The sequence below is a fragment of the Ctenopharyngodon idella genome, chromosome 18 (assembly GCF_019924925.1).
Source record: "Ctenopharyngodon idella isolate HZGC_01 chromosome 18, HZGC01, whole genome shotgun sequence".
NCBI classification, from domain to species: domain Eukaryota; kingdom Metazoa; phylum Chordata; class Actinopteri; order Cypriniformes; family Xenocyprididae; genus Ctenopharyngodon; species Ctenopharyngodon idella.
Genome location: NC_067237.1, coordinates 33,830,161 through 33,852,379, shown reverse-complemented (window position 1 = coordinate 33,852,379; position 22,219 = coordinate 33,830,161). Strand labels below are relative to the sequence as shown.

Genomic DNA, 22,219 nt, shown 5'->3' with positions numbered 1-22,219 from the left:
ATATTTCACAGTATTACTGTTTTTACTTTATTTTTGATCCAATAAACAAAGCCTTGCTGAGATTAAGAGACTACTTTCAAAACATTAAAAAAACCTTAATGTTTACAAACTTTTGACCGGTACTGTACATGCAGTGAAGCATTGTCTGTACCAAATTTGTGTGGCTATTATTAATATGTGTTTAAATGAAAATGAAAAGAGGCAGATTGGTGTTTTATAACATGTTTTGTATAACATGTTGCTGGCAGTGATACATACAGAGATAACCAGAGCGAGCCGAGTGATGTTATCAAGATTGCTGCTGTTGCATTTTGCAGATAATGTAGAATTACCAAACTTTGTGTACTTGGTATTAAGAAACGCCCAACTCACCTGTTCACCCCTCATTTTCATCAGCTGTAAACTCCTTGTAAACTTATTTTCTATACATGATTATTTTGTTTTATATATAACTATATATGACTTGAAATGTGTTTTGATGCATGTTTCTATCTTTTATTTCCCCTATTCCATTGTATTTTATTATATTATAAAGCGCTTTGAGATGAAACTTTTAAAGGCACTATAAAACAAAGTTTATTATTATTATTATTATTATTATAAACGCATGTTTCAGGGCTTCTCTCAGGAGACTAGTGTAAATTGACCCATAGCAAAGCGCCATCTGCTGTTTTGGAAGAGGAAGTTGCTCAACTGCATTTGTGAAAAAATCTGCCTGCACACATTTGTGATAAAATCAAGCCGAGAGATCTCATAAAAAGGCAAGTGTCTTAGAATCGTAACAGACATGGGTGCTTTTGTATGCACTAGATTTGATATTTGTTCAAAGATTACATGCCATTTGTAGGATGGTTTGTATTTATTTGTGAAATATGATGTAGGCTCATTTATTTATATTTGTAAAACACAATACATATATTTGTTACTCCTCTGCGTTTTCGCTCAAACTGACCTTTGTATTTTCACATTACTTTCTGTTTGTTTGCGAGTCGAGTTTTCCTTTGCAAAGCAGATCATGTTTGTTTGCAAAATGCTGGATTTGTTTGTTTAATTATTATATTAACTCCATATAGTTCCTTATGAAGGATGTCGTAACACTTGAGTCATTAACACAGTTCATTGGTTGTGGCACTTTCCCTAGGGTTTCCATTTGTCAGTCAACATAATGTTGTAGTGACTGACAGATGGGGAACTTCTTGGTTACTGATGTAACCCTTGTTATGTCCCCCTGCCACAACCCTGTCTTCGTTCCCTCCGCCATGGAATGAGGGTTACATCAGTAACCAATACGTTTTGTGTAACTTGGTTCAAGTATTTTAGACATACATCCAGCGAACCTGAAATAACACGGCAGTTTACTATGGCCAGATATTACCAGGTTTTACCTTTTTCGTGCAGTGATGTGTGGGCAGTGTTGGGCAAGTTACTCTAAAAAAAAGTAATTAATTACTAGCTACTAATTACATCAACAGTGTAATTAGATTACTGTACTAACTCTCTCTAAAAAGTTATGCATCACTTATTACAAATTACTTTCTAAATCCCATATCAATTTCAACCAGTTTTTTTTTTATTTTTAAAAATAAATAATATAAAATTGCACTCATGAACTGACCAAAGTATTTAAAGGTAGAATGTTAAATTAAAAACATACATTTTAACATCAGACATTAAATGTTGATGTTAAATCCACTATTGTTTTATATAGAATTGTTACATAGTCTATTACACACACACACAAAAAAAGTAATCGCTTACTTTACTTTTTCAAAAGTAACTTTTTACTTTTTTTTTTACTGATTATATTACAGTAAATAATGACTTAATCAATTAATTACACCCAACACAGCGTGTGGGCTCTGGGATCCATATCCAGTGAGTTTAAATTGACTTTTTGTTTCTTGCCATTTCTGGCTTAAATAATATTTATTATAATAAAGAATTGAGTAAGTTTGATAATTTCTTAAGTGGCTGATGTCCTTAATGTCCTCTTCCCAAAAGAATCTAAAAGGAAAAAGAGAAAGAGGTCAGAGATCACACTGAGTTTCCTGCGGTCTCAAGAAGTCAACCATGTCAGCTACTTTAGTATTATTATTTGGCTAATGGGCCGTGCCGCATCACATAACTATCTTAGTATCTTAGTATCTATGTTCAGAGCTTCTGTAATAACCACAGGAGGATTAAGCAGGTCTTTATAATGGACCACAGGTGTCTTACAAAAACAAAACAAAAGTAAAGTACACAACTGCCATCTAGATGTCAGACTGAAGACTGTCAAGAATTTATATGGAGTCAGATTCATCTTGAATTCATGAATATAAATTGAAAATATTCACAAAATGTGATTCACAAATTCACAAACTTAATCAAATTTGCAAAACAAGATTCACAATTGCAAAGGTATTCTTCACAAATATTATTTTCAACAAACGCACATATATAATTGAGTTAATTTTAAAACATTACATTTATTTGTGAATACACTTGTGTATTTATAAATCTTTTTATTATTATTATTATTATTATTATTATTATTAGTGAATGCCATTTTGTGAATAAAAATCTGGTTTTGTTATTGTTAATCATGTTTTTGATTATTAATCTTAAGACCATTTGATGTTTTGGTTAAAAGGAGCCAAATGTTGTCTTTAATACATACAAGATACATACAAATAATATTAGAAAAAAAATATTGTAAATACTTTTTTTTTTTTCATACTTGGTGGAGGGCCCAGAAATGACGTCCTCATTTCCAGAGAGGCCAGTAGCTCCACCTGCTATATATATATATATATATATATATATATATATATATATATGCCACACACAATCTTTATGATAAATCAGTGAACTGAGGGAAGAGTACATAGCGAGATAAAGGGTGAGGGATGTGGTTAATTCTGCATATTTATTTGTTCCTGTCTTGTAACTATATCTATGTAGCAATGATGGCCAGCTCAGGTATCTGTCAGCTCCAGGGACACTTCAAGCTGAATGGGATGTACCAGAATGGAGACCTTCTCATTGGTGGTTTGTTTGAGGTTCAGTACCTCAAAGCATTCCCAGAACTGAGCTTCAGAACGGAGCCAAAACTACCACACTGTGAGCTGTGAGTTTTGACCACACCAATTGAAGCAAACTTAAAGGCAATAATTGGAAAATGGAATGCATTTTTTTTTAAACTACATATACATTGTCAATGATGACAGTCTAAGAAACTGATATCATATTACATGACAGGTTACAAGGCTGAAATTATTAACTGCATATATAAATTTGTATGAAAAAAATGTACATTTTCTGATCTCACAGAAGTTTTGTTATGGAATTTAGTTAATCTTGTATTATTAATTTTTCTATTGTCACTGTCAGTATTACTTCCGTTAATAATCTAATTTTATTTGTATTGTCTTCTACAGCTTCTATATGACAAGCTTCCAGCAAGCACTAACAATGGTTTTTGCCATCAATGAGATTAATAACAATCCCAACCTGCTGCCTAACATCACACTTGGTTACCAGATCTACGACAACTGTTTAAGGCTTGGAGTGGCATTCCGTGGTGCCACAGCTCTGGTTAGTGGGACAGAGGAGACCTTCTCTGACCTCAACTGCAAAGGCCCACCACCGGTGATTGGAATCATAGGTGATCCAGGTTCTACTCATTCTATTGCAATTTCCAGTGTCCTGGGGCTGTTTCGACTGCCTATGGTAAGAGATAGGTTTTTAACCTTTTTTTTTTTTTTTTTTTTTTTCCCTCTGTAAAAGATTCTTCAGGAAACTATCATTTCTAAACAGACTAAAACGGAAATACTTGCACATCACTGTATGTTTACCAGTCTCTTCTGCAACCCTTTTCTAATTTGTTTTGATGACATTATATTTGGTTATCTACTATGCCATAATCACATTGTCAATATCAATAGCAAAACATTGTGTGCAAATATAACATATATTTTTCTTCCACAATAAATAAATAATAATAATAATAATAATAATAATAAATCACATTGTCTTTGGCACTGATAACATTTTTTTTTCATCTTTCTTTCTGTCTCTGCTCTCCATCTCTCCTAATTAGATTAGCTACTATGCCACCTGCTCCTGTTTGAGTGACAGGAAAAAGTACCCCTCTTTCTTCAGAACAATCCCCAGTGATGCCTTCCAGGTGCAGGCTATGGTTCAGATCTTGAACCATTTTGGCTGGACCTGGGTGGGTCTCCTCTATAGTGATGACGATTATGGCATCAATGCCGCTCAATCCTTCAACAAGGATGTGCAGGAGTATGGAGGGTGTGTGGCCTTCTCTGAGATGCTGCCCAATGTTAACAACCAGAAGGAAATACAACGCATAGTTAGAATCATTCAAGGCTCCACAGCAAAAGTGGTGGTTGTATTTTCTACTTCAAGCTATTTGTTGCCTGTGGTTGATGAGATGGTTTTAAAAAATGTTACCGGCAGACAATGGATTGCTAGTGAGGCTTGGGCCACCTCACCTGTGCTTCTTGCTTCACGACTTAAATCTGTATTGGGGGGTACACTGGGTGTTGCCATCCGACGAGGAGAGATACAGGGGCTTGGTAACTTTCTGCTACACCTTCGTCCTGACAACAACTCACAAAACAATATGGTGAGAATCTTCTGGGAAAACATGTTTGGGTGCAATTTTGACACTAGAGACAGAGAGGGAGAAAAAAAATGTTCAGGACAAGAGGATCTAAGCAGCACAGACACACCATACACTGATGTATCAGAACTTAGGGCCTCTTACAATGTCTATAAGGCAGTTTATGCTTTGGCACATGCTGTTCATGATCTGACGCAGTGTGAGGAAGGGAGAGGACCATTCAGTGGGAAGAGCTGTGCCGACATATCCAACCTGAAACCCTGGCAGGTAAGATTCAAATATATAGTGCAGATTCTCTCCAGGCATATTAAAGAGCTGAATGTGGAAAAGCAAAATATGCTGTGTGCTATATTAATTAAAATATCAGATAAACGTTTATCATGAAACGAATATCATGATAAACACATGTCTTCAAACTGTAAAATATCAGATAAATGTGTAACACATGTCTTCAAACTGTACAGCTGGTACACTACCTGCAGAAAGTGAACTTCACCACAGGCTTTGGGGATCATGTGTCATTTGATAAAAATGGAGATGCTCTGGCCATCTATGATGTGTTGAACTGGCAGCCGAGCTCTGATGGAGAAATAATTGTCCATAGAGTTGGTGTGGTAAATGAAGGGGCAACAACAGGGAAGGTGTTGACACTGGATAAGGATGCAATATACTGGACCTATGAGACAAACAAAGTAATTTATTTTATTTATTTTTTTTATAATATCATCATTTGTGCAAATTACTATTTAAATATTCACACACATATATATATATAATATAATATAATATATATATATATATATATATATATAATATATAATTATATATAATATCAAAATGCAGTATGACTGAAGAAAAATGTGCAATGTATTCCCAAGACCATCAGATCATACACACACAATAGTCAATAGTGTACGTTCAGTGCGTGCCTGATTAATAACGATGATGTCTCTTCAGCCCCCACGGTCTGTGTGCAGTGAGAGTTGCCCTCCAGGAACCAGACGAGCCACAAGAAAGGGCCTTCCTGTTTGCTGTTTTGACTGCCTGCCATGTGCTGATGGAGAGATTTCTAACACAACAGGTGAGAAATAGTAAGAGGTATAGTTAAAAAATGTACACAAAAAAAAAAAAACATATTTTCTTTTGCTCTTTCTTTTTTCACATGTACAGATGCCACTGAGTGCATAGCATGCCCAAATGATTTCTGGTCCAACCCAGAAAAAGATCATTGCATCCCCAAAGAAGTGCAGTTTCTATCCTATGAGGATCCTCTGGGCATCTCTCTTACCACTGCAGCCCTGCTTGGCACTTGTATCTGTGCTCTTGTAATTTTCATCTTTGCTCATTACCGCAAAACTCCTGTAGTACGTTCAAACAATTCAGAGCTCAGCTTTCTGCTACTGCTGTCACTTAAAATGTGTTTCCTGTGTGTGCTGCTGTTCATTGGCCGTCCACAGTTGTGGACATGTCAGTTAAGACATGCTGTGTTTGGCATAAGCTTTGTCTTGTGCATCTCTAGCATCCTGGTCAAGACTATGGTGGTAATAGCCGTGTTCAAGTCATCTCGACCAGAGGGCAAAGGTGTGATAAAATGGTTTGGAGCAGCTCAACAAAGAGGAACAGTTCTGGTTCTAACAGCCCTCCAAGTAGTGATATGTGCAGTCTGGCTATCAACTGCCTCTCCAACACCCCATAAAAATAGCCAATATATTAGGTCTATAATAGTATATGAATGTGCTATTGGCTCAGTGGCTGGTTTTTCTCTACTGCTGGGATACATTGGACTGTTGGCAGCAGTAAGCTTCCTTTTAGCCTTCCTGGCAAGAAACCTCCCAGATAATTTTAATGAAGCAAAGTTCATTACTTTTAGCATGTTGATCTTCTGTGCTGTATGGATTGCATTTGTTCCCGCATATGTGAGCTCACCAGGAAAATATGCAGTGGCTGTGGAGATATTTGCCATCCTGGCTTCCAGTTTTGGTTTACTGGTGGCCATATTTGCCCCAAAGTGCTACATCATTATATTACACCCAGAAAGAAACAATAAAAAAACAATCTTGGGAAGAGGTACACAAAATAAATAGACGCTGTTTGTGAAAATCTCAGACTGATGTGTGACTCTTTGATAGTGTCTTTGTTCTACACTGTAAAAATTAAAGGAACCACCCAGGTTTCCTGAAGAACTCTTTTATAAAGCATTGTGTAGAACTGCTTTGGGTGCCTCCAGGAACCAAATTATTATTATTATTATTTTATATTTATTGTTGGTACTATGGTTACCATTAACTTCAATTATAAATATAGCTGCAAGTAGCAATACGGGACCAAGCCCCTGAAAGGGCTGTACCGCAATGCGGAGCAGGAAGAGCAAAAACAGTGGAAATTGAACAAACATGAAAAACAAATGGTTCAGAATTACGGGTGAGAATGAACTTTTTTTGTTTAAATAAAAATGAACACAGCATGAATAAAAATACATTTATTTCTAATCCAAGAGGGATAAAGATCAATACAATGCTGATCCTGCATAAATAAAGGAATCAAAACACAATTTCATAAAACTGCTCCACCCTTGATTTGAACCCAAAATTGGACAAAATTTGTTGGAGGAGTAGCATAAAAACTGTTTTTATTTCTATATGGTGGAAAGGTACATTTAAGGAAAATGACACATGACACATTGTTGGAATTGGCATAAGCCAGGGAACAAAACGACATAGAGAAACCAAAATTTGGGCAATGTTTTCAAAAGTTATGTTTTTGCAAAAATCACTATATCTCTGGAACACTAGGTGGCGCTGTGTTCAAACTTTTCAGGTACCTTCAGGACATTCTGAAGATAATACTTTCCAAATGTGAAGATATGTCAAATTTTTTAAAAGATATTGCAATTTATCACAAAATTCAAAATGGCGGACCAATGGTTTATCCGATCCTAGCAATTTCAGTATTGTCCGATTTGACACGACACAACGAATCCACAGAAACCAAGATCATGATTTTCTGACAAAAGTTATAGGCCAAAATAGCCATTTTTCAGATCTCATGATCTGTAGGTGGTGCTGTTTCTTAATTTTGCATGGACCTTCAGATCATGGTTCTGATGAAGCGTACCATTTGTTGTTTTGATTGCTTAAAGTTTGGCCAAGATACTGCCTCTGAAACAATTTTAGGTTGACCTTGTTAAGTTCGAGACATCATAAATTTTGAAAAAAAGATGAATAAAAGAAATCTGTTCAGTCATTTCTGTGCAGCTCAGTCCATAGATCATCTGATTAAATTTTGGAAAAATTGGACAAACTTTGAAGGAGGAGTAGCGAAAAAACGAATATGGTACTTTTCAAAATGGCCACTACTGTAATGGGTGGAGACCTAATGTAAGATATTGAATGTGATCAGCATGAAAAGAGGAATCAGGTGTACTAAATTCCATTTTTCTAGAACAAAGGGTTCAAAAGTTATAACCTTTAGAAAATTAAATTTTTGAACTGGTGATGGCACTACAGGTGCTGGTCATATAATTAGAATATCATCTATAAATTGATTTATTTCACTAATTCCATTCAAAAAGTGAAACATATATTATATTCATTCATTACACACAGACTGATATATTTCAAATGTTTATTTCTTTTAATTTTGTTGATTATATCTGACAACTAAGGAAAATCCCAAATTCAGTATCTCAGAAAATTTGAATATTGTGAAAAGGTTCAAAATTGAAGAAACCTGGTGCCACACTCTAATCAGCTAATTAACTCAAAACACCTGCAAAGGCCTTTAAATGGTCTCTCAGTCTAGTTCTGTAGGCTACACAATCATGGGGAAGACTGCTGACTTGACAGTTGTCCAAAAGACGACCATTGACACCTTGCACAAGGAGGGCAAGACACAAAAGGTCATTGCAAAAGAGGCTGGCTGTTCACAGAGCTCTGTGTCCAAGCACATTAATAGAGAGGCGAAGGGAAGGAAAAAATGTGGTAGAAAAAAGTGTACAAGCAATAGGGATAACCGCACCCTGGAGAGGATTGTGAAACAAAACCCATTCAAAAATGTGGGGGAGATTCACAAAGAGTGGACTGCAGCTGGAGTCAGTGCTTCAAGAACCACTACGCACAGACGTATGCAAGACATGGGTTTCAGCTGTCGCATTCCTTGTGTCAAGCCACTTTTGAACAACAGACAGCGTCAGAAGCGTCTCGCCTGGGCTAAAGACAAAAAGGACTGGACTGCTGCTGAGTGGGCCAAAGTTATGTTCTCTGATGAAAGTAAATTTTGCATTTCCTTTGGAAATCAGGGTCCCAGAGTCTGGAGGAAGAGAGGAGAGTCACACAATCCACGTTGCTTGAGGTCCAGTGTAAAGTTTCCACAGTCAGTGATGGTTAGGGGTGCCATGTCATCTGCTGGTGTTGGTCCACTGTGTTTTCTGACGTCCAAGGTCAACGCAGCTGTATACCAGGAAGTTTTAGAGCACTTCATGCTTCCTGCTGCTGACCAACTTTATGGAGATGCAGATTTCATTTTTCAACAGGACTTGGCACCTGCACACAGTGCCAAAGCTACCAGTACCTGGTTTCAAGGACCATGGTATCCCTGTTCTTAATTGGCCAGCAAACTCGCCTGACCTTAACCCCATAGAAAATCCATGGGGTATGGTGAAGAGGAAGATGTGATATGCCAGACCCAACAATGCAGAAGAGCTGAAGGCCACTATCAGAGCAACCTGGGCTCTTATAACACCTGAGCAGTGCCACAGACTGATCGACTCCATGCTACGCTGCATTGCTGCAGTAATTCAGGCAAAAGGAGCCCCAACTAAGTATTAAGTGCTGTACATGCTCATACTTTTCATGTTCATACTTTTCAGTTGGCCAAGATTTCTAAAAATCCTTTCTTTGTATTAGTCTTAAGTAATATTCTAATTTTCTGAGATACTGAATTTGGGATTTTCCTTAGTTGTCAGTTATAATCATCAAAATTAAAAGAAATAAACATTTGAAATATATCAGTCTGTGTGTAATGAATGAATATAATATACAAGTTTCACTTTTTGAATGGAATTAGTGAAATAAATCAACTTTTTGATGATATTCTAATTATATGACCAGCACCTGTATAGAGTTGGTCCTGGAGACTCCAAAATTGGACCAATCACTACTCATGACCATCCCTACAATTGTACCAAATTTCATCGTTTTCTCATGTTCGGTTGATAGGTCTGCCATAGACTCCCATTGGGGAGGAATAATAATAATAAAGTAAACCAACAATTACAATAGTAATTGTAAATGTACTAAATATAGCTGCAAGCAACGATACAGGGCTCAGCAACAGCAGTGCAGAGTCAGAAGAACACAAAGAGAAGAAAGAAATAGAATGTACAGAAAGAACAGTTAGGTTCAGAAGTGCAGGTGAGAATGAATTCAATATGAACAGAAGTTCAAATGAGAATCAACTCAGAATGAACAAAAACACATTTATTTCTAATCCAAGAGGAAGAAAGATTAATACAATACTTACCCGGATAATAAAGGAATCGAAATGATACAAAGTTAAGCAAAGTTTTATAAAGCTGTAACACACAGGAATTGAACCCACAATCTTTAGGACAGCTGCTTGTCACTTATTTCCACTTGCAAGACACAACCAACCAGCTGCTGACATTTAGAAGTTCAAGTGAGAATGAGCAAAACACATTTCTAATTCAAGGGAAAGAAAGAGCAATATAACGAACCAAATACCATGCTAAGCTAACTTAACTGCTAACATAGCTTCCGGTTAAGTCCAAAGTGGCTCAGTCCAAAGATCATCTGATCAGATTTTGGACAAAATTTGTAGGAATAATAAAAAACTGTTTTTCATTTACTTCAATATGGCAGACAGGCAAATTGACGGAAAATCACAAATTAGATATTGTTGGAATTGGAATAAACCAAGGAACGTAATGACAGTGAAAACTAATTTTTGAAAATGATTTCAAAAGAAATAAGAATTTTTGCAAAAAAAAAAAAAAAAAAAAAAAAAAAAATCTTTGGAACACTAGGCGGCACTGTGCTCTCAGGTACTTCTCAGGTACCTTCAGGACATGCTGTCAATTAACCCTCTGGGGTCTGAAGGTTTTGGGGGCCCTGGAGAAGTTTTGACATGCCTTGACATTTGTGCTTTTTTCAGTTGCTTATAAAAATATTAATGGCAAAAGTGTCATTACACTGTATTCAGCACAATCTAGGCTACTATAATATGTGAGCAACATGTATGTACATGTTTGTACTTTTGAGAGAATAATGTTTATGCGTGGTTATTGAAAAAACTAAAAAAAAAAAATAAGTCACTGAAATAAGGCCACAAAACACATACTGGATATATGTCCACAAGACTTCTGGGTACTGAATGTTGAAGTCTAGAATTTTTGTTTCAAAATGATGTGAAAATTAACCTGCCTACTCATTTACATTTAATATTTTAGCAGATGCTTTTATCCAAAGCAACTTACAAATGAGAAGAACAACAGAAGCAATCAGACCACGAGGGCAACAGTATACAAGTGCTGTAACAAGTCTCAGTTAGTCTAGCACAGTACACATACCGTTGGTCCTTCATCCAGCCAGAGATGTCTGTCAAACAGGCTGCAATGCGAACAGCTACCGTTGGATCATCTGGTTGGAGAGTTGAGTGTCATCAGCATAGCAGTGATAGGTAAAGCCATGTTTCTGGATGACAGGTCCTAATGATGACATGTAGAAGAGAAGTGGTCCAAGCACTGAGCCCTGAGGAACCCCAGTAGCAAGAAGTTGTGACTTAGAAACCTCCCCTCTCCAAGACACCCTGAAGGACCTACCCAAGAGATAAGATTTGAACCATTGGAGTGCAGTTCCTGAGATGCCCATCTTCACGAGGGTTGACAGGAGGATCTGGTTGTTGAATATGTCAAAAGCAGCAGACAGAACCAGCAAGATGAGTACTGTGGATTTGGAAGCTGCTCTTGCCAATCTCAGTGCTTCAGTGACCGAGAGCAGGGCAGTCTCAGTTCAGTGGCTGCTTTTGAAGCCAGATTGGTTGTTGTCCAGCAGTTTGTTCTGTGCGAGAAACATAGAGTTGGTTGAAAACAGCTTGCTCAAGTGTCTTTGCCATGAATGGAAGAAGGGATACCGATCTGTAGTTTTCTAAAAGTGTTGGGTTTAGAGTTGGGTTCTTAAGCAGTGGGGTTACTCGAGCATGTTTAAATACTGTGGGAAAGGTACCAGTGTGAAGAGAGGTGTTGATGATGTGAGCGAGTGCAGGTATAACTGAGGAAGAAATGGCCTGAAGGAGGTGAGTGGGGATAGGATCAAGCGGACAGGTAGTAGGATGATTGAAAAGGATACGTTTGGAAATGTCTGCCTCCGAGAGTGGAGAGAAGGAGGAGAGAGAGTGTATGTGTTATGATGTGATTGTCAATTTGTGGAGAATTGGCTGCTGATGGTTGTTGTTTTGTTTATGAAGAACGTTACAAAGTCATCAGCTGTAAGAGTTGAAGAAGGAGGGGAGAGCGGAGGACAAAGAAGAGAAGAGAAGGTTTTGAAAAGTGTGTGAGAGTCAGAACAATTCTTAATTTTATTGTTTTAGTATGTCGTTTTAACAGTGGAGACATTTGCAGAGAAGGAAGAGAGGAGAGACTGATAGAAAGTAAGGTTAGTTGAGTTTTTTGATTTGTGCCACTTCCTCTCTGCAGCCCTGAGTCTTGCACAATGTTCATGGAGAACATCGGACAGCCAGGGTGTAGAGGGGGTGGAGCGGCGTGCTGGTCTGGATGAAAGGGGGCAAAAGTTGTCTAAGCAAGATGTTAGAGTGGAGCAAAGAGTGTCAGTAGCACTGTTAGTGTCTAGTACTGAAAACTGAGTGGGTGAGGAAAGTGAGGATGAAACCATAGAGGATAGGCGAGATGGGGAGAGTGAGCCTAGGTTACACCGAAATGTGATCTGCGGAGGAGTGTGTGTTGTGTCAGGAGTCAGTTTGAGGGTAAAAGTGATGAGGAAGTGAGATGTGCAATGGAGTAAATAAAGTGTTGTCCGTGGAGCAGTAGCATGTGTAGACAACGTCTAATTGGTTACCTGATTTGTGAGTAGCCATAGTAGACACTCGCTTGAGGTCAAATGATGCAAGTAGGGTGTTGAAGTCAGCAGCCTGGGGTTTTTCTAGGTGGATGTTGAGTAGTATCAGATGAATACTGTCCTCAGGTAAATGGAAGATTAACACATCCAACTCCTCCAAGAAGTTACCCAGTTGACCTGGGGGACGATAAACAACTACAAAGTGGATTTTAACAGGTTGAGTAATAGTAATAGCGTGTGATTCAAATGAACTGTTGCCAGTTAAAGATGGTAAAGGATCAAATTTACAATCATTTTAATGATAAGCAGACCAGTGCCCCCACCCCACCCAATCGGGCGAGGGGTGTGGGAAAAAGTTAAAATAGTGGAGAGGGCTGCAGGAGTGGCAGTGTCCTTGGGTTTGATCCAAGTCCAAGAGGCTAAAACTTGAATGAGCCGCAATAGATGTAATAAAGTCTGCTTTTGTTTACAGCAGACTGGCAGTTCCAGAGACCAATTGGAATAGAGTGTAAAGGACATAGGGATAGTATGCATATTGGGATTGCGCTGCCTCTGATGTACAGAGTGTGATTTACGAGTATTAGTAGTAATAGTAGAGATCTGAAAGCACATAGTGAAGACAGGTCACTAAAACACACAGAAGCTCTGTACAAAAGGGAAAAAAGGGGAAAAAAGCAATACTCAAGTGCCTTGTCAGTGTCCTTGCTCGGTGGAGTCGCGCAGGTTGAGTCGCTTGTCTTTACACTCTTTGGTCTTCGCACTATGGGGGCTTCACACAAGGGCTGCCGTGGCCGCCCTTGAGCAACGACAAACTGCGCTTAAATTTAATGAGAAAAGAAATACAAACACTTATAGGCTGCTGTCCTCCTATGTTGCTCTGTTGCTCAACTGCTTCTTCACATAAACTCGACTGCTTACTCATTCACATAAAACAATATATTGATTTAAATTTTGTAAGACACTTTTTGTTTAGAAAGACAGTATGCGTGGAGGTGTGAATAATCCTGAATAATGCTGTGATTCACACCTGAGGAGACAAAGAGCCGCATAATGAGCCTTTCAGTCAGGTATGTCAGAAGAATGTGAGGACAAAGTAGTTTATTTTGTAGTTTATTTAGAATATAGTTAACAATATAAATGAGAGTCAAAGGCACATTTCGAGTACACAGTTACACCTGGATATGAATCCTGTTCAAAGATATAAGTAAACATCACTTGCCTGGCATTTCCAAGGTGTTTGCACTGGAGAGGGGGAGAGAGATAAAAAAAAAAAAAACATCCCTGCTTCCAGTCAGTGATCTCAGTATCATATTCATTCAGAATGTCCCATGCGGGCCAATATCTGGTCACTATGATTCTCAAATCTGTGAGATAAAAGAAAAAAACACTCTGTGAGCATGCTGATAACAGGATCATATCAACTGCATGAACAAAATTTTGTATAGACCTATTATATTTTAAATTACAGTACCGGTCAAAAGATTGGACACATTACTATTTTTTAATGTTGTTGAAAGGTGTTTCATGTTCATCAAGCCTGCAAAATGCAAAAACAGCAATATTGTGAAATAATATTACAATTTAAAATAATAGTTTTCCATTTCAATATACTGTAAAATATAATTTATTTATGTGATGCAAAGCTGAATTTTCATCATTCATTGCGAACAAAAGCTTCATTGATGTGGCACTAGGCTATTTCACATCTGTTTTTCATCTGTCCAAAACAGGCCAAAGAAATCTTGTCTAAGCATTCATATAACCTCTATGACATTTTATGCATCATATTTGTTAAATTATAGAGCCTATAAATGTTAATGTGCAGTTTAATATGTTGCTAACACATTTAATTTCAGTATTTATTACGTATTTCAGTCGATTTCACTCATCTCAGTATAGCAATATAGTTTGGGAACAGCCAATATGTCATGTTTTGTTTGACATGTAAGTTATGTGCATCTGTGCATCTGTCCCATTAATTCACACAGAACATGCAGGATTCATATTTAAACAGTCTTTTTGCAGTTTAATATTCACAGACACTCGTCTATATCGTGATTAGAATAAAGAACTTAAGAATAAAAAAAACTGATGAATTTTTTCGAGCTGATGCAGGCGTTGACTCAGTTGCATGTATCGCCTCAGAATTTACCTTTGAATAGTACGCGCTCTCCATGGGCGTGGTGGATAATTAGCGGATAATGAGGTGACTCACGAATTACTGACATCTCTCTCTCTCAAACAGATTACAGAAACAGAAAATATTTGTTTTCGATTTGACTTAAATTATTTAAAACCAGACATTTCAACATTTCTTTAGACATATGTCTCACGTTTGTGTGATAAGTATTCACTAAGTAACAGTTCATTTTCTAACGACTATCAGAATGGACTTCATTGAGAAAGAGACTGCAGATCGTGCATCATGTTAGTTTTCTTTATTTTGCAAAAAGCACAACATTTTGTTTTTACTGTGAAAGCACACAAATAAAAGAAGACATTCCACAGTTTTTAATGATGTATAACTCTTAATTGTATGTCCAAAATTGACTTTTTGAGTCTCTTTCGCATTGGTAAGAAAAAAACTGAGGTGGTATCGCCGGTGCGACCACCAACTCCTGAGAGTTAACCTTATACATTTTTTGTCGATATGTCAAAGCGTTTAAATAATATCAGTTTATGACAAATTTCAAAATTAATCGTGGCAAAATTCCCTGGTAGGTATACTGCACCTATTTGAGCATGTACTTGAAATGAGGGAAATTCATTTATTCTGTCATGTATATATTGAGTGAATTGTCCCTAGTCACATGCTGGGAGCTTTTCTTGAGACCACTGGAGAACTGTATATTCTTAATTCACTCAGGTTTGCATAACTTTTTTTGGTCCCACTTTATATTAGATGGCCTTACCTACTATGTACTTATTCAAAAAAAAATAAGTACAATGTACTTATTGTATTCATATTGTATTGCAAAACACTTTTGCTGCTATTGAGGTGGGATAATCTTACTCGTATGATACGAGTAAGATTAGGGACAGGTTTGGTAGTATGGTAGGTTTAACGGTGAGTTAAGGTGTAAGGGATGGGTCAACAGCATAATTATGAATGTAATTACAGAAATTAATTACAGATGTAATTACATGCAGGGATTTTTTTTTTTTTTTTTTTTTTTTTTTTTTATAAATATAAGTACAATGTAAAATATGTATGTACACAATAAGTGCATTGTATCAAATGATTATTTTAAATGTACATAGTAGTTAAGGCCACCTAATATAAAGTGGGACCCTTTTTTAAAATAAAATATGTAATTGTTTATTGGGACAAAATAACCTATTCTCATTACAGTAAGTGGTGTTGTTAAATACTGATTTTGTGTGTTTTATTTATTTTGCTCCATATCAGTTGGAGGTTATCGTGTTGTGAGTTGGAGTATAAAGGGAGCTCCCATAATTAGTCAAGATCCCTGTTGATCACTGTAAAGCTGTTTTGAAACAATCTGTATTGTAAAAAGTGCTATAAAAATAGATACATAATAACATATCCTGTGTGTTCACTCTAAAGACATGAAGGTTGTGTACCTGTCTATTCTGTGTTTTGTATATTTATATTAATTGTGATTGTGGAAAAACTGTTCAGTTTAGAGAAAAAGTAAGATTGAAGATGCTTCTATGCGAAACAGCAAAAACAAACTCAAGCACCTAGAGGAAAATCTAGGAATATACTGACCTCTAGAGGAAAATTTAGGAATGTAGGCATACATTTGGACTAACCTACTCTATTTGTCTCATCTGTGGACAGTATAATATATGCAATATACAAGGCACCAGTGCTATTTTTTATTTATTTATATTATTATTTTTCTTTTACCATTAATGAACTGTTTTTTTATGAGCTCACCAGTAACGCAGTAAAAAGCAAACACTAAAACAAGTGGCAGCTTTAAGTTGCCATTCATCAAACTATAATTAAAAGAGAAAAGTATTTCCTGATTTCCTGGGAGGTCTACTTGGCACCACCTGCTTTTTAAAAGCAACACCTCGCACACCCCGTCTTTATTATAAATAACAGCCATGTGGGTGAGCTAGAAAGAGATAGAGATGTGGATCACTCTAAAAATCTGCCTGTATCTGTTCTTTAACTGTATCTCTGCAGCTTCAGTCCTCAGGTCAGGCATCTGTCAGCTCCAGGGACACTTCAAGTTGAACGGGATGTTCCAGGATGGAGATCTTATACTTGGAGGCCTGTTTGAGGTTCACTTCCTCACAGTGTTCCCAGAGCTGAGCTTCAGAATGGAACCGGAACCACCCTACTGTGAGCAGTGAGTCTGGGACAGACTGGACAAGGATACCTACTTGTAAAAGAGACAAAATGAAGAAAACTAAATACAAGCTACTTAACTGTCTTGTAATTATAAATTGATTTGTCAGTATTAATTTGATCAATTGCTTTATTTATTTGTTGATTTATTTATTTATTCATTTATTTATGACAGATGTTCACATCAAAATCAGAGTCTGTAAATCAAATGAAGAGTGTATAATTTACCATAGGAGCATGTTGGTAACATCTATTATACCATCAATTCAGAAACATTGAAATATTATAATTTCTCTTGCTTTTTATAGGTTTGATATGGCAAGTTTCCAGCAGGCACAGACTATGGCCTTTGCTATAGATGAGATCAATAAGAATCCAAATCTGCTTCCTAACATCACTCTTGGTTACCATCTTTATGACAATTGTGTAAAGTTGGGAGTGGCATTCAGAGCTGCTACAGCTCTGATTAGTGGGACAGAGGAGTCCTTCTCCAACCTAAACTGTGCTGGTCCACCACCAGTGATTGCTATTGTGGGGGATCCAGGGTCTACTCACTCAATTGCAATCTCCAGTGTACTGGGGCTGTTTAGAGTGCCTATGGTAAGTGTAAATGTGAAATACAAAATGTTTATTGTTCAATTTTAATTTAAAATTTAAAAATATAGTATGCATGCTTCTAATTATTTATTTATCTTTTGCTTGTGTGTGAAATATCTCGTAATACACAGAAGAGTTATTTGCAGCTCGTTTGTGTCTCTTCTATAAGGTTAGCTACTTTGCCACCTGCTCCTGTTTGAGTAACAGGGAAAAGTACCCATCTTTCTTCAGAACAATACCCAGTGATGCCTTCCAAGTACGGGCTATGGTACAGATCTTGAGGCATTTTGGATGGACCTGGGTTGGTCTTCTCTATAGTGATGACGACTACGGCATCCATGCCTCTCAGTCCTTCCACAAAGATGTGCAGCTATTTGGAGGTTGTGTTGGCTTTTCTGAAATGCTGCCTCGTGATAATAACCGTAGAGATATTCAGAGTATAGTGACAGTGATTCAGGCCTCTACAGCTAGAGTGGTGGTGGTGTTCTCCACAGAAGCCTATTTGTTACCACTAATGGATGAGGTGGCATTGCAAAACATGACAGGCAGACAGTGGATTGCAAGTGAAGCTTGGGCTACTTCACCCGTGTTTCACACACAGCGTCTTTTACCTTTTCTGGGGGGAACACTGGGCATCGCAATCAGGCGTGGGGAGATCCAAGGACTTCGTAAATTTCTGTATTACCTCCGCCCTGATAACAATCCAAGAAACAATATGGTAAGAATCTTCTGGGAAAATATGTTCGGGTGCAGTTTTGATGCTGGAGGCAGAGAGGTAGAGGGAGAAAAAAAAGTGTGTACAGGGCAAGAAGATCTGAACAGCATAGAAACAGCATACACTGATGTATCAGAGCTGAGGGCATCTTATAATGCGTATAAAGCAGTTTATGCCCTTGCACATGCGCTTCATGACCTGATGCAGTGTGAGGAGGGCAGAGGACCATTCAGTGGGAACAGCTGTGCTGATATAACCAACCTGCAGCCCTGGCAGGTACACAGATGTGAAATAATTCTACATGTTTATATACAAAATAAAAATACATATAATACATGTCCTGTCTGTAACCTGTACAGGTAGTACATTACCTACAGAAAGTGAACTTCACCACTGGCTTTGGGGACCATGTGTCATTTGATAAGAATGGAGATGCTCTGGCCATCTATGATGTGATGAACTGGCAGCCGAGTTCAGATGGTGCGATAAGGGTCAGCACAGTTGGTGTGGTGAATGAAGGGGCTACAGTAGGGAAGGTGCTCATACTGAACGAGGATGAAATATTCTGGAACTTCGTGAACAAAAAAGTAATTAAAATATGTTCATTTCAAAACTACTATCATTATACTTCCGTTTGTTAAAAAAAAAAAAAAAAAAAACACACAAACAGACACCATTAATAAGAGTGATAACAGATGTTGTGCTCCTTAGCCCCCAAGGTCTGTGTGCAGTGAGAGTTGCCCCCCTGGCACCAGACGAGCCAGGAAGAAGGGCCTTCCTGTCTGCTGTTTTGACTGCCTACCATGCAGAGATGGAGAGATTTCTAATATAAAAGGTAAATTAATCCTATTACAAAATGTTAATATATATTGAAAGAACATTTTCTTTTACATTTTTGTTTTACACACAGATTCTATTGAATGCACAACATGTCCAGATGAGTTCTGGTCCAATCCAAATAAAGATCAATGTGTCCCCAAAGAAGTAGAGTTTCTGTCCTATGAGGAACCTCTGGGCATCTCTCTGACTACTGCTTCTCTGCTTGGCACCTGCTTAAGTGCTCTTGTGATGGTCATCTTCTCTCATCACCGTAGTACTCCTGTAGTACGTGCTAACAATTCAGAGCTCAGCTTCCTGCTGCTGTTGTCACTCAAACTGTGTTTTCTTTGTGTGCTACTATTCATCGGCCGGCCACAGGTGTGGACATGTCAGTTAAGACATGCTGTGTTTGGCATAAGCTTTGTCCTGTGTGTCTCCAGCATCCTGGTCAAGACTATGGTGGTAATAGCTGTGTTCAAGTCATCTCGACCTGAGGGTAAAAGTGCTATGAAATGGTTTGGTGTAGCTCAACAAAGAGGCACTGTCATGGCCCTAACTGCCCTTCAGATTCTGATATGCACAGTCTGGTTAACCACTGCATCCCCAACACCACATAAAAACAGCCAGTATATCACCTCTAAAATAGTCTATGAATGTGCTATTGGCTCAGTGGCTGGTTTTTCTATGCTGCTGGGATATATTGGCCTCCTGGCAGCAGTAAGTTTCCTCTTAGCCTTCCTGGCAAGAAACCTTCCAGATAATTTTAATGAAGCCAAATTCATTACATTCAGTATGTTGATCTTCTGTGCTGTGTGGATTGCATTTATTCCAGCGTATGTGAGCTCACCAGGGAAATATGCAGTGGCTGTGGAAATATTTGCTATTTTAGCTTCCAGTTTTGGATTATTGGTGGCCATATTTGCCCCAAAGTGCTACATCATCCTTTTGCATCCAGAAAGAAACACTAAAAAAGCCATCATGGGAAGAGCCATACAAAATAAAAAGTTTACATAAACTACACATTTTTACATTGAGAAATTAAAAAAAATTGTGAGCTCTGATTAATATAAATATACAAGCAGCAACAAAACTTGTGTATGTTACATTTCACGTTTCTTGGTGTGTTCATAATTAAATAAAGACTAAGACAATTTTCCAATTAATTTTAATAAATTAATCAAATTATTTGATAAAGAAACGTATGTTGATTAAGTGTTTACTGCTACACAGCAAAATCTTCAGTGTTAAACAAACACTGCTCAGTTTTCATATGGTCTCAATCTATAGAGAGTAAAATTAACACTGAAGCAGTGTTGCAGTTGGTGAAATAAAGTAGTTCACTCTATAAGTGATGATTGACTATTAGTGATGACACAAGGGGCCTATATCATGAAATTTGTTTAGATGGATAGCCAGGTATATTTCAGTTTTGTTTTGTGCCAACCCTGGGTTGTAGGCACCATGAAAGTGGCTCAGCTTTTAGCGGTGTTCATCGCCACAGTTACTTAAGCTCCACTGCTATCCTGCTCCAGTGAAGGTTATGTTCTGGGTAAGAGATCTCAAGCCGAAACTGGACCAATCAGCAGTGAGCAAAGTGACACATGTCTGACACAATAAAGTCACTCCCCTAGTTTCTCTTGCTCCAAATGAAAGGTCACTACATAGTAAAAGATTTTAAAATACAAAATTGTCTGGCTAAAGCTATAACGATTATGTTCAGTTTTGATTTAGTTTCTCTGTGTTCTGTTCCTGTTTGCCTGTGTTCCCTTTGCTAGTTTGTCTCCATGGTTTTTGATTGAGTTCGCATGTGTTCCTGGTTACGTTAATTATCCCTGTATGAATTTAAACCCTGGTTTTCCCCAGTTCATTTGTCCAGTATCGTCAGTGTTAATGTGGTTGTGTTTGATTAATTCTCCTGTAATCTCCTGAGGGTTCTTGTTTATTTTATTAAAGACTGTATTTGTTCTCTATCTTTTTTGTCATGCATTTCACTACAGCCACATGTGACAGATTAGGACCTAGAAAAGGTCTGTTTGTGGTGTTTTTTGCTCCCCTCTCACTAATAGACCTACCGGCCATCCAACTGCTCTGCCTTGAGCAGATGGACCATTCCCTCGAGGACCATATCAGAGATTTTTTTGTTCTCTATCTCTTTCGTTGTGTGCTTCACAACAGCCACATATGACAATAGCAATGATTATATATTATATTTTATATGATTTATATATTATTTATGTAATTATTATACCTTTAATCCATTACACATGAGAAATTTTTGTTTAACAATTTAGTTTAACAATTATTATTGAGCATTTTGTTTAAATGAATATAAAAATAAAAAAAAAGGGCGGAGCCCTGCTCGGCTGCACTGGCTCCCGATAGCACCGATCATTTAACAGTAAATAACCCACTTAGACAAGTGAGTTCAGCAGTTTATGTGCAGCGTAGTAGCGATAAACTAATATATGATCATCATTTCATGCTAAAATCAAGTAAAGTTTAGGGACTGTAGACTCGATCACTCTGGACGCTCTGCATAGCCTTGGACTGCTATGTCAGCTAGACCCAGTGGCCCATGAAGTTTCCCACAAGCACCGGCCGTTCCCGGAGGAGATGGAGGTGGTGCGATAGGAAACGAAAGCATGGCAGTCGGGGAGGGTTAACAGTTAAGCTATAGGCTAACCCATGCAGAACGCTGCTTCCATCCATTCTGCTTGCTAATGTCCACTCCGTGGAGAACAAACTGGACTACCTGAAGCTGGACTTAACAAAACGGGAGATGAGAGATTGCTGTGCCATAATTCTGAAGTAAACATGGCTAAACCCATCCATTCCAGACAACGCTGTGAGTATGGAGGGACTAACAATATTCAGGTCAGATAGGAGCTGTGCTCTCAGTGGTAAATCTTGGGGTGACAGTGTGCAACAATGCCGCAGTGGTCTCAAGTCATTGCTCTTCGGACATAGAGTTTTTGTCTATTAAATGCAGACCATTCTATCTGCCCAGAGAATTTACAACTGTCATCATCACAGCAGTGTACATCCCA

The 22,219-nt window shown here is 37.8% G+C and overlaps 2 protein-coding genes across 2 annotated transcripts; both read left to right on the top strand.

The window, feature by feature from the left end:
* Positions 1 to 2,948: 2,948 nt before the first annotated feature.
* On the top strand, positions 2,949 to 6,711 carry LOC127499583 (extracellular calcium-sensing receptor-like). Its single transcript, XM_051869978.1, has 6 exons — positions 2,949 to 3,109; positions 3,420 to 3,711; positions 4,082 to 4,894; positions 5,092 to 5,268; positions 5,585 to 5,708; positions 5,798 to 6,711. Exons 1-6 carry the CDS (start codon positions 2,949 to 2,951, stop codon positions 6,709 to 6,711), a joined length of 2,481 nt encoding a protein of 826 aa, XP_051725938.1.
* Positions 6,712 to 13,767: 7,056 nt separating this feature from the next.
* LOC127499582 (extracellular calcium-sensing receptor-like) lies at positions 13,768 to 19,158 on the top strand. Its single transcript, XM_051869977.1, has 4 exons — positions 13,768 to 13,784; positions 17,350 to 17,641; positions 17,808 to 18,629; positions 18,713 to 19,158. Exons 1-4 carry the CDS (start codon positions 13,768 to 13,770, stop codon positions 18,992 to 18,994), a joined length of 1,413 nt encoding a protein of 470 aa, XP_051725937.1. The 3' UTR covers positions 18,995 to 19,158.
* The last annotated feature ends 3,061 nt before the right edge of the window (positions 19,159 to 22,219 follow it).

Excerpts from the sequence above, each read along its gene's own strand:
- LOC127499583 (XM_051869978.1), top strand. The coding sequence starts at position 2,949 with ATGGCCAGCTCAGGTATCTGTCAGCTCCAGGGACACTTCAAGCTGAAT. Across the intron at positions 3,110-3,419 it reads AAACTACCACACTGTGAGCT|CTTCTATATGACAAGCTTCC; the intron begins GTGAGTTTTGAC and ends TGTCTTCTACAG. Across the intron at positions 5,269-5,584 it reads AAGGGGCAACAACAGGGAAG|CCCCCACGGTCTGTGTGCAG; the intron begins GTGTTGACACTG and ends ATGTCTCTTCAG.
- LOC127499582 (XM_051869977.1), top strand. Across the intron at positions 17,642-17,807 it reads GGCTGTTTAGAGTGCCTATG|GTTAGCTACTTTGCCACCTG; the intron begins GTAAGTGTAAAT and ends CTCTTCTATAAG. Across the intron at positions 18,630-18,712 it reads CCAACCTGCAGCCCTGGCAG|GTAGTACATTACCTACAGAA; the intron begins GTACACAGATGT and ends TAACCTGTACAG.